General features: G+C 34.7%; 2 protein-coding genes across 2 annotated transcripts in view; one reads left to right on the top strand and one right to left on the bottom strand.

Moving 5' to 3' along the window:
• The window catches only part of LOC128987096 (ras-related and estrogen-regulated growth inhibitor-like), a 155,452-nt gene that overhangs the window by 24,443 nt on the left and 117,767 nt on the right, over positions 1 to 13,242 (top strand). Inside the window, exon 3 of the mRNA XM_054407794.1 lies at positions 11,922 to 11,978. Within this exon, the coding sequence (XP_054263769.1) occupies positions 11,922 to 11,978 (57 nt within the window). The remainder of the gene's footprint in view (positions 1 to 11,921; positions 11,979 to 13,242) is intronic.
• On the bottom strand, positions 1,335 to 3,307 carry LOC128987095 (nuclear transcription factor Y subunit beta-like). Its single transcript, XM_054407793.1, has 3 exons — positions 3,207 to 3,307; positions 2,227 to 2,395; positions 1,335 to 1,987 (listed from the first exon to the last, which is right to left on the bottom strand). The coding sequence occupies exons 1-3, from the start codon at positions 3,222 to 3,224 to the stop codon at positions 1,410 to 1,412; spliced, it is 765 nt and encodes a 254-aa protein (XP_054263768.1). The 5' UTR covers positions 3,225 to 3,307; the 3' UTR covers positions 1,335 to 1,409.

Genomic DNA, 13,242 nt, shown 5'->3' with positions numbered 1-13,242 from the left:
AACACAGTACACTCGTCTACTACCACTACACGGTCTTGACATTTCCTATCAATCATCAGGCCCGCCTCTACCACGTTCAACACTTCTAATCAATCGCCGATCGCGGTAATTATTATTATTAGGGAAATATTAATATTGATTATTCCATCATTGAAAACCGGATAAATCAAGGACGTCACGGATCATTTGGCGTAAATGTAAAGACCTGCCTCTGGTTGCTGCAGTGCTTATGAAGGTTCGTGTATATGAATTTCTATTAAAATTTAACTGGCTAAGTGGCATTTCAGTACTGTTAATCAGCTATTTTTAGATTCACACGCAACTAACTGACTATTGCCTCATTCCTGACTTTTTACCTAGATACTAAATTAAAACCAACCTGGGCTTTATATTTCATAATTAGGTAAAAACCTAAATATTTTACGAAAATGGTAATGCAACTACGTAAGTAGTATATTCTAATAAAAAAAAATTATTCTAAATTGCACATCAAATCCAGCCTATTTCAACAATACATACCAAATTTTTTAAATTTAATTAAAAAACTGGGAAATGATCCACCTCCAGAAGTGTTGTGTAGTTTTTAACACGATTAACGTTAGAAAAGTAAAAATAACATTATATCATAAAAATTACATATTACAGACTGCATTTTCAGCAAAATATATTTTAATTACTTTAACCATGCAATAGTACGTTTCTTCTTGTTTGCATTAGTGGTGAAAGGTACCAGTTTTAAGTATTGTTGGAGTTTGACAATGTTATTGACGCACGGTCAGTATAGCATATAAACAAACACAACAGCTGTGCAACTGTTCTAAACATTTTTAGTACCCAAGTAACATTGACAGAGCTTTAGTAATAAACTAGTCGGACATCTCAAAACAATTTAACAGGCGTGCCCGAGGTCCAGGCGGATGTTTCAAAGGGCTCGATAAGCTTTTACGTTGATATGAGGAGAGCAATGACAAGAGCCGTAAAGCTGTTGGTCGTCGGATTGCTCGGGCAGGGGTTCTCGCGGGCCACGGGCCACAAAGGGCGAAAGTCGGTCACACTTCGCTTTACTGCCAAAGTTGTAAAAATTATGGCTTCCGGGTCTTCACACGACGTGTGGTTGGTGTTGAAGTGCCCGGGTGTGTCGGAAGTAACCCCCTCCCCCCTCTGTGGGTAATCAATTTACGCCAACCCAATTTTCGTTTTCAAATGGTTTGGCCCACTTAACGTAATTGGTGGAGTCAACTGGTTTTGCTGTACTCTTCAAGAATAATTTTTTTTTATTCCGACGTATTTCACACTCTATAAAACTGTATTATATGAGAAAATCAAGTTACACATTAAAATGTTTAGTAAAATGTTTAATATCTTATCATATTTGTAAACTACTGTTGAGCGTAGAACTCTCTATAATTTTAAATAGGGACAGCTTCTTGGGCTTGGCTTGGCTTGGGCTTCTTTCCTTTTCGTTGAGGTTTCGGGGCTGAAAACTTCACCTGACCTTCAACTTGTCCTTGGGGCTGTCCTGTGAGGTAGCCCTGAGCTCCTTGTTGGAAGGAAGGTTGGTTGGACATCTGAGGCACTCCGTAACCTCCGACAGACATTGGAAAACCTTGGAAACTGGGGAAGGAGGGTGTGAAGTCATGAGGGGAGATCATCATGGGCATTGGGTTGTACATGCTGGGCAAGTATCCCATACTAGTCTGAGGCATGTAGCCGTAGCTTGGCTGCTGTAGTTGGTAAGGCTTGGCACTCTGCTGTTGTTGCTGGAAGTACGCTTGCTGCTGGGGGTTGAACTGCTGCTGTTGTTGCTGAGGCTTGAACTGCTGCTGAGGCTTGAACTGCTGCTGTAGAAGGAATTGGTTCTGTTGAGAGTCCGGTGATTGGTAGCCTACAGACACCTGGCTGTCGAAGCCTTCTTGAGGATTGAAAGATCCTTGATAAGAGCCTTGCGCCGGATAGTTTTGTGGGTTTTGGAATCCTTGAGTTTGACCTGTAAACATTTCATTATGTCAATCCCCATATGTAAGTGCCATTCTTATTTTCAGACATGTTGGATTCGTTCTTTTAGGAAAACAGAAATAATACGGATTGATTTAGTCATATCTATTACTTTATGGTCGGCATTTGTTGAAGAGATATTACAATTCAATATCCATAATATTTGACTAAAACATAGGAGCACAAAACATTTACATTCCTTACACGAACAATCTAGCATGCATGGTTTACCTTCAGGAAAGTATTCTGAGGCGTATTGTTCTTGGTCCTGCTCCTGGCTTGGTTCAGCATCCTCATCGTAGGGTCCTTTAGAGCTTTGTGAGTGGGCGGGTCCAGGAGGTTTGCCCTTTGGTCCAGGGGGAGGGGCCACAACCAACCCAACCAAGAGCAGAGTGAAGGCCTGGATGGACAATGAAATAAACATTTTCTCATAGAATTGCTTAGTTAACCCACAGAGAAGTAACATATGTAAGATGTATATTTTACTATACCGTTGTTAACTATAAAATGTTGTGGTTATGTTATGTTATTATGTTCATACTTCATAAGGAAATATGAACAAGCAACGCCTTTATAGATGTTTATAGTGACAACGTATAGGTTACCTAGTTATAGGTTATCTATCCAAGTTTTTCTGGAAAGAAACATCACTGTAAGAAGTATTTTCTATCGGACTGAAGTCAAAATGCGATCGCATTCATTTCATTCTTTTGACCGGCTTTAAACACAGCATTAAAATTTAAATTATTTATTGAGTAATTTAATTAGTATGAAAATTCTTTCAAGCTTGAGAAATTTAGTAAAACACATTGTATTCAATATAACCAAATATTACTTTCATTTTTGATTTAGGATCGTGAGCAACTGTTTGACTCCTGATAATCCTAAATTATCCAAATTGTGTAAATACAGATAACTCATCTCGTTCACTACATTTTCTCATAAACTGAATAACTACCATATACCCGATATCTTATTGTATAGCTTAGGTTTATCACATAATATTTTATGTGTAGTTAGGTTTTAATTTAACAACGAATTCCAAATTTAATTTAAGACTTTTAATTAAGGGTAATTGGTTATATCAGCAATTTTTTTGTCTAATAAGCTGATAACTGGGTGAATCAACAATGACGGTTAACCCTTTCTTTCGAGGGGTTCTGATATCTGATCTGTAACGTATTACGTAGTATTACGAGCAGTAAACTTACCAAAGTACGGGAATCCATGACTGACTGTCCCCCAGTTGCCACATGTTGCCTCTTATACCTACAATCTTTGACAGCTAATGATCTCAGAAGTGACAACCACGTCACTTGTATGTCACTTTGTTGGTCTTCCACAGCTGTTAACACATCTAGTTACCCGACCTTGCGAATTAAGTGTATGTATGACCTATCCATTATTTAATGAACAAACGTACCTTTAATCTTAACATAAGCCTAATGTAAACTTAGTTAGTATTATTTTGAAGCAACACTTTAAAAGGTGAGATATTTTTGTTATTGTCAAACACACTCATTTGATATAAATAATAAAATGATCAAGAGGATTAGGTACCAGTAAATAGCAATAAGTAGATTTTATATATAATTCCAGAAAGATAAAGCAATAATTATTAATAAATTGACAATTTCTTACTTTTTAAACTAAATCTTAGCTTTTACGTTTTAACCCCATTTATTTTGCAGAGAGATTTTTTTACTTATGCCAATATATGTAAGCATTATATACACTAATTGTTAATTTACTTGACTGGTTCACATTTTTACTGAGGGTGAGGTTTCTGAAGGTGTAGATGTAGATGTCTCGTTGCCAGTTCCTTCCCATCTATCTGGCCTACACTCTCCTCTTTCCCTGGATCTCCTGCTGTAGCCTCTGTGTGATGACACCCCTAACTCTTGGTCAGTCACTAGTCCCTTTACCGCTAGATCCTCTATGTCCCTGCCCCGGTTGACGTCCGTGTTTCCTGGAGGTCTCATAGGGCCTTTACCTCTACCCGGGCCACACCCGTGGTGTCCGCGATGTCTACGAGGACCACCACCCCTCCTACGCCCAGGTCTGTCCGGTCTGATTGTACTGCTGCCCTCGACGTCGGTCGGGGTACCATTTCCGACGTCATTTGTAGGTCCAAAATCTTCCGCTTGTCTTTTGTAGAGTTTTCTTATAGACTCGGATAGGGTTCCACCAGAGTTTGTAAGATAATGTTCTTGGATTGATGTTGTAACAAGCGCAAGTAAAGTTTCAGGTAGAAAAACAGCTACAAAAAATATAATCTGGAACAGACATAATTACATGGACGTCTACGAGTATATATCAAACGAGATATGTAACTTTTAACTTCTAAGGAATATTAACCTAATTTTTATGTTATTTCATCTTACCCCAAAAGTCAATGTTACAGACCACCACTCCCCCCCCCCAATTTGTGGTTTAACATATACCTATCCTTCCGTTAGAATGGATATCGTTGAATTTTCTTGTAACAGTACTCTGCGAAAGCGTGGGTTTCGCCCTTTTGAATCAAACTTTTCAGCTAAGTTAGATTTCAAATGTTTCTGTAAAAGTGCTAATTCTAAAACAAGAACTTAAGTTAAGTTTTACACAATTAATTAAGTTTTAATAACTAACTGTAAAATACGCCATTGCTTTTTTACACTTATTGACCCAGTCATGAAGAAAACTTTTAACGAAATTCACGGGTATGTTTGTATTTATGTCAAACATCCTACAGTAGGCTGTAATAAAAAAGGGTTGGACGAGTAGTGAATTATCCAGTAAACTTGAAATTATTTAAAAACGACTATTTTATGGAGTCTAGTGCCGAACTGGCCGAACTTGAAACTATACAGTAGTTTAGAAGATGTTTTATAATTTTTTTTCTTTTTTTAAGTCAAATTCTCATGTAATGTTTTTACGATTTGCTTTCGACGGGTCACAGCTTCTAGGCGTTTCTAAAAAAAGTTCTGAATAAAATTAATAAGGAAGATGAAATAGGTAGTAAAATGCAAGCATCGACTTAACTATTGAATTTACAGGAAAGGGCCAATTATTGCTTCCGAATTTGATAAAAACATAAATTATTTTACTTAATATTAGATATACAATATCTCGTCAGGCAGCAATGACGATGTATGTGATTCACAAATACTTTCCATAATATTGGGATTAATAATGAAAAAAGTGTAGGCTAAGTTTTAGACCAAATTCTCATATTCTAAATGGCGTAAATAAAAATATTTTTATTAATCGAAAAACATTGAAACGCCGTTATGAGTGTTTACAGTACTGTTCACGTTTAATCGTTAATTACCAGGTTATATAATCATCAATTTCCTTTAAACCTTTTCATCTGATTCGTCTGTTTGTTTTTTAATACCATGATTATAGGAGCGGAGAGTAATGAATAGTACAAAAAATTTCGTAACGAGAATCTCCGAGGATCATTTTGTCACCAGGACATGTGCTAATTCTTAAATCACAATGGGCAAAAGATAATCTTCATTTCACTATTACGTTGATAAGTTTCATAGGGACCTATATGTCCGCAACATAAGTAACAGCATATGTACCAAAGGATTCGTCCATAGCATTTGTGTGCTATGGACGAAGTTTACATATATATTGATATCAATCTTGAATAAACTTGTCGTTTTCTCATCCACAGTCGGGACTATTTACGTTGAGCCACAAAGCTATAGATATCAAATTAGTTTATGCACTGTGAGTAACGGCGTAGTATTGTATCACAAACAAGTAGTCCTTATGAGATGACTACTGGTTTCTCTGTAGCAGTACTTTTTAGCGACAAAACCACTATAACCAACAATGTATTATTTAGTCCTATATCTCACACACTTATACCCTGAACTACTGAAGGTACTATTGAGTAAATTATATCCTAAGTATAAGATCTATATCAAACTCTAATAGAATAAAATTGTTTACTAGTCAACAAGAAATTAAGTCCTTTGTCAAGACGCATATTTTTATTGCTATCTAAAAAAATCTTTATTTGTAAAGTTGTTATTTAATTAGTAGTATTTTACCTAACATAAACAATATTAAGTCTTGCACGAGACGAGAGTCGGTACACTTAGTGGACTTAAACCTCAGAGAAGGAATATTTATATTACTCCTCTGTGCTAACACTCACCGGTATGTGGTCCATCTGTGCTGTGTCAGTGTGTGAGTGCGTGAGTGTGTGTGTGTGTGAGTGAGTGGGCCACGTCCGGTGTCTGCGTCTGTATCCCACCTCACTTCCGTCACAAGTAACTGCGATATCACATTTCCGGTCACCTCATCTGTGTCATCATGACCTTTCCTGTACCATTGTTGCTGGATATGATATCAGAATCACACTTTTCCTGCATTAATAACATTAAACAAATCATAACTTGCTAAATATGATTCGGTGGTTTTTTATCCACCATCGTCAGACTTACAAAAGGATCAACTTTCTTCAGGTGCCGTCAAAATAAATTAGGCATATTTTACACAAAACACAAAAATGATTAATTATAGGCCTATCATAACTTTTGTATATTTCGAATTCTTCCAAAGTATTTAATAAATTTCCTTTCCCATAGTAATGTAGAATATCAAGACCATCACTTATATCTATTATATCATTTTTATTGTCGATGATGTGTTGAGCGAATTAAGATTTCTGTTTTAGCGAATTTCCCTATAGGGAAGTAGCTATTACCGTAGGTCTCATGGTAAGACTTAGGCCCGGGACCGATTTACTTTTTCATTTCGATGTCCCCAGAGGCCAAAAACACCATTCGTTCAAATTTTTATATATGTATATATATATATATATATATATACATATATAGATTTATATATATATGTGTCCGTGAACGCGATAACTTGAGTAATTTTTATCTGATTTTGATGAAATTTGGTTTGAAGGTGTAAGGCGGGATAAACTTGAATGAGTTCGCGATCCAGCATGATCGGACCATGGGAACAGGGTTTTATGGGGTAAAAGTTGGTTTTTCTCACTTTTGACCCTCAAAACACAAAATTTCCCAATTTTTCTCTAAACCTCCTTAAAGAGCTTAAAAAAACAAACAATTCAGTATATCAAAGTGTTTTTTTACGGTTATTGGTTACGGAGAAAACTAAAAAAATTGTAAATTTGAAATCCCCATGTTATTCTTATAGAGAATATTGTAAAATGTTGTAGTTTGCTTGTTTTTGGATATCTTTTGATCAAACTTGGCAAATATATTCATTTTATACTAAGCAATAATTATTTTACTTAAAACACACACTTTATTAGTTTCCTTGTAGCAGCAAACCTAGGTACTCGTTAAACCTAATTTTATTTAAATAGATCAATTGAAATTTAATTCAGAAAAATGGAAATTCGCTTAGACAGCAGGTTAGCTGCGGCGGGGGTATTTTTAGTTCGATCGGTGCTTTTTTACCTGATTTGTAAAAGTTTACTTTGGCCTGCATTGATTCTTGGGCAGTCGGAACATTTTATTTATGTGGTATACACCTGGGGCTATAGATATTTGTCAACTTGTGGATGTCTACCTTAAGATATGTTTCGTAGCCGATTAGAAGTCTTAAAAGTCAGTTTAACACCATGTTTACTCAGATCTTTCTTCAAGTAGTTGTTTATTTGGTGGTTATACTCAACCCAGCAATACATTACTTAATTATTATCAATATTTGTTGACTTGTGACTTGTATTGTTATTTTAATTTATAAAAATATCAGATCTGTTTCCATTGGCCACGACAATGTGCTTGATTATATTATGTCCCTTTGTGTAATTTTTCGGACTTAGTGGGACATTTAGAAGTTTGTAGACCATTGAGTTGTAGGTGGCCAGTTTTCAGATTATCGTTGACAAGTTGTGCTATAAATTGTTTTCTTCGACAATATTGGTCTGATGTTGTGGGTTTACGGTAAATGCTGTATTCAAATTTATTATTGCGTTTCTTCTATTGTTCTATAAAAATCCAAAGCTCTAAATTGTTGTCTATTGCGCGTGCTGCATGAACATCTGCCTCATAAATCTAGAAGAATGGTTAGTTCTGGTTTTAGAGGCATACAAGATAAAGTGTCTTATTGGTATTATAAATAGAGCTGCCAAGGATTCAATGTCGCAGCAATTTAGTTACACGTGACTTCAGGTGTGTTGTGGAAGGTATTCGTGTCTAGTGCGAGATCGCGCCTCTGTTCTTGTAGAGCTATCTCGTGTGAGCAGTTTCCTTCATCCTGTTTTTAGGGTAAATGTTCCTGCAACCATAGATAAAACATACTCCGTTTAAGTTGGTAAGAACATGGTTGTTATAAGGGTGTGGTTGAGCTCAGAGTATAACAGCATTAGTTGAGTTCATGCTTTCAAGTTAGGTATATGAGTGCAAATTTAGGACTTGCGTGTATTTTGTAAGACGTGTATAATGTAGAACTACAAGAGTAATTTTGGTGTATTAGCAAGATAGAACACAATTGTCCCTGTACACTGAATGTTAAATAGTCAATGTGCTGTGTTTGTCATCCCTAATTTCTCGTCTTAATAGTTCAAGCGTGTTTAGATATAAAAATACGGTTTATTTGTTTATTTATCTTCGCCAATGTATGCATTATGCCAATATGTATCATATCATCAAGTGGTAACCATCAACGAGTTATAAGACTTAGCACACAGGTCAATAACATAGACATTTAACAACTCTCACGTATCTTACCTGCTTCAATACCCTCTAGCTTTGTGGACCTCTTTCATTGTACTATGCAAAAGTCTTTAATAACTTAGTTTTTTCGTGTGAACAGATAATATTTCCCGCGTCTGCGAAGCTACCTGTTGTAGTTGCGACACTGTTTGAGACAGTAATCATTTATCAAATGGCAGGCCCATTACAGTCAGAGCCATCAATCATTTCATCGCCTCACTCTAATGTGTGAGTGTCGAGTGACGAGTGACGAGTGGCGTTGATTGCTACAAGTGTGATAATGTCCGGTATCTGCCAGGACCAGCTGTTGCGGCCTTCATGTGTCACTTTGGTATTGCTCAATGTCGCTTACAGGATAAGTGTCACCGCGTCACGTCGTCTTGGATTAGGCACAGCTAAATTACTTGAAGGGCTTATTAAAGTCAATCTGAATACAATTTTGCCGTTTTTAATCAAATACAAGTATGTCAAATTGCGTATCAGGATAACTGAATGGCCTTATGGCATATTCTGCGACATAAATCTGTAAAATATTTCTGAAAGTTTTTTTCTTTGGTTTTTTATTTTCAAAATTCTAACCAAATTAGTTCTCAAGAAGGAAAACGTATATGTGTTTATAGGCCTGTGACTTAATTGGTAGTCACCAGACTCCCTATTTGTAACCTGATAAATCACTTAATGAACATCTATTTGGTTGATATTTAAATTTTCATAAATCATCCATGTAAATATTTACATATTAATTACTTTCAAAACCCGGGCTGCTTAAAATTAAGTTAAGTCCAACTGTACATATGTCTGCCTGTAATATAATTTAATGATTCCATCTGTTCTTGATGACTATTAATGGTGATGACCAATTAACATACTTAGATTCAATTGTGAAAAATGTTTTGTTATGTTTTTAACATTTTAATATTAACGTTTCATTTGTATTTAAAGCGGTTTTTTTTTTTATTAAAATCATACCAAACCATGTTAGAAAATTACTCTTAAAATAACAAAGAAGAACATAAATTTATCTTTAAAAAGAGTCGTTAGTTTTAGTTAGTTTTGATTGTAATTCCAATAAATCTATTGATATTTCATGGTAGTTTCGTTGAAACCCTAACCTTTTTCGAACATGATGAAACTCATTTGTGGCATCCTGCACTTTTAATGGCTATTTTACGTCTCCGGTAGATGCTTAATCAATCACTTTCTAACCTCGTAAAAAACAGAAATCGTCAATCTTATCCTTTTGAGACACATTAACCTAGTTCCAAACTGATGTAGTTTTTTTTCTGTGAAAGGTAATTAAATAGGTTACTTAAAGTTCCATAGAAGTTACATTGAACACGTATTTATACTCACGAAAATTATAATGGCTGCAGTATTAAATTGACCATTGTTATTACACAAAATAATTAGTAGTTTAAATTAAAAGTAAATGTTTTAGACATTTTGGATCACAGATTAGTTGTTTGTTTCCTGTAGTAGTATTCAATTTTGATTGTATATAATATCTGAATATAATCAAAAGTTTTTAGTCTATTTTATTAATTTGATTTTGTTGATATTATTATGCTAGTTTATTTCTGGTATAGAGGAAGAGAAGTATTTTTCTTTAAGCCGTAGAAACATTCAAATGTCTAAACACTAAGTAACAACTATTTTAAAAATACTGGAAAAGACAAAGGAAAAGTCTTTATCCGGAAGAATACAATGTAATTGCATTTACAAAACACACGTAAGGAACATCCATGTTTGAGGTTGATTTATGAAGATTATCGAAAATTAATTGTCATGTTTCTTCATTGTTTGTTTTATCAAATTCATTTAATATAATACAAACATTTTAATTTGCATTATACGGCGGTGCCAATGAGTTAGTGACAATAAAATACTGATTAACCTAAATATCAACCCAATGTGCACGATATTAATAAGGTAATGTATTTATATATTTTGTAAAGTGTATCTTATAAATATATAAATTCTTCGTGATATAATTTTAGAAACACCACGAACCAGTAAGGCGCATTAAACTACTGTGTATAAAATTAACGACAAAATTATTGTCTTATGTCAACATTAGTTACAGCCGCACTGGACCCGTGTTTTTCTCAGCCGGCGACTGACTCAGCAAGAAACCTATTAACATTGGACTTGTCCAATAAATACAGTTTTTTGACCGCGACTCCGTTGACCGGTTGCCGAGGAAGTTGAAGATCACTTTCACTGTCTGTAAACGCTGCATCTCGCACCTGCTGCTTGGTGCTGAGCCGACAACACTGTGATCAGTAGTGTAACATACGCTCTCATATCACTCCCACTACGAGATGTTGCTGGCCTTTATTTACACATTTAGGTTTTGATTCGTTTTCAAGACATCTTATAGGTGTATCGTAAAGCTCATAATATAAGCAAAATTTACCCTTTTTTGTATTTTATACATTTGATTAAACAGCATAGTTTTCTTCATATCATGTGTTTTTCCATTAACTGGCTTTCCTATAAACTCAACACGTATTTTAAAATATTTGCAGTATTTTCTTAAAAATAAATTACAAATGCCTAATAATCCTGTAGACAGTGGCCAAAGTAAAAAACTTAACAAAAATAATTATTTTCTTGAACCATATTTGTATCCAAACGGTATCCATTTATATAAAGTAGGTTTTAAATATGTTATCCTCATTGCAACCCGTACAGATAGGCATACTGAAAACAAAATGACAGAAAATTTTGGTTCTCATTCTCGACCAAGCTAAAGACACGAGTCTGAATGTGTAGGGTAGTTAAAATTGATTATTAACCAATAATCAAACTACATGGTTTCGTGAATAATTACAAATTATTAATTTATGACAAAGTTGAGATTTGACTAGTCCCTGAATGATGATAATTTTTCAGTAACAGCCATTTCAATCGTGTGGGTGTTTTACAATCTTTTAGTTTAATGGATACATGAACCACATGCCACTAACATCCCTTGAAAGATGATTGAAATGACTAATAATGTGTCTTCATTACGATATAACAATCTTATATAATCGGCTAAGAATAAATATGTTGTAATACCTCCTAATCCACTTTTTTATTGCAATCATCAACCATACACTTCAAATTAAAATTATTTTATGTTTTGCTTATAATATACAAAATGTTTAGTTCCACTTAAACCAATCATTCTCTGAAAAAGGTTGTTATTACAATTATATTACTAACTCTTACTTTGTGTTTCAGCTGTGACTGTCCGTTACCTGACGAAGAGATACATCGGCGAGTACAGCTCCACCACAGGTATGTAGCGATATTTGTTTATGGTGACGCTATAACAATTTATTATACCCTGTATGTGAACCATAATACAGTAGCAATGCTGGCTGCACAGTCACAATTTATTTGCTGGCAGGAAGATTGTTACGGACAATAAGGCATGGAATTATTTTAATTATTTCCGAAACAAAAAAAGACATTAGAAAAACCAATTGTATTAATTTTATTTATGCTAAATCACTGGTTTTCTATTTAGTGTAAAACATAAACAATCACAACGTACAAAATACTTTCAACAGTCCCAAGCAATAGCCTAATAAAGGCAATGTATGCGTCGAGTCAGTCATACTCATCGAAATATGCATAAGACTATTTATTTAAATTGTAATATAGTATAAAGTACCCACATAAAAGTTGTGAATCTTCCAAGAATTTTAAAAAGAGGCCATCTCAAGTGGACGAATTTGCCTATGATTGTAATCAAGTGATGGCTGCGTACAATATCTTACATTGTACATATTGTAATATGTACAATGTACATACTTAGCCATAAAACATCTTGGCTAAGCGTCTTACCAAACATCGACAGTTTGTAATTATACTACTGGTGTATCGTATGATATGTTGCAGTTAAAGTACGCGGAATTCCTTTGCATCGTGTGTATGTATTTTGACAATTGTATAAAGTAGCATTCTCCTGACATGCACACCTGCTCTTTAATAAACCGATTAGTAAAATAGCTGTTTAAACAACAATTTTAAAAATCTTTGTCATTGATATTTATGTTCAACCACATTGCAAATGCAAGAGGTTGAACAATATCGTTTATTAAAGATCGTGGGGATAATATTTGCATATCCTTGAATGAGCCGTTATATTAATGTTGGTATAAGAATAGACCCCAGAACAGAGCCTTGTGGTACACCATACTTAACCTTTGCTCCACATTGATGAGGCTCCTCCGTCTGACCCTGGTCACATCGAACCAATCCTAATATAATAACAATGCATTTCGTTCAACCGCGAGCACAATGTATATGATTGTCTAATCGAACAGCAATGATAACCTTAACCTAAGTGATGCTTATAGATGAATTCGAGCTGTCTTTAGTTTAGCCGTATATTCTCTCTATGCATATTCTAGTGAACATTAAAAGTTTTAATTGTGCAATATAAGATTACACATGTGTAGTCTTATATTGCAGACTACATTTTATACGGAAGAACGGAGAATTTTATATGGATACGTATTTTTTAACTTTTAATAGATTGACCTCAAGATTACAA

This window comes from Macrosteles quadrilineatus, unplaced genomic scaffold (assembly GCF_028750875.1).
Source record: "Macrosteles quadrilineatus isolate MER2022 unplaced genomic scaffold, UCM_ALF_1.0 Scaffold_2__2_contigs__length_208266976, whole genome shotgun sequence".
Classification (NCBI taxonomy): Eukaryota; Metazoa; Arthropoda; class Insecta; order Hemiptera; family Cicadellidae; genus Macrosteles; species Macrosteles quadrilineatus.
This window is presented reverse-complemented; position numbering and strand designations above follow the sequence as displayed.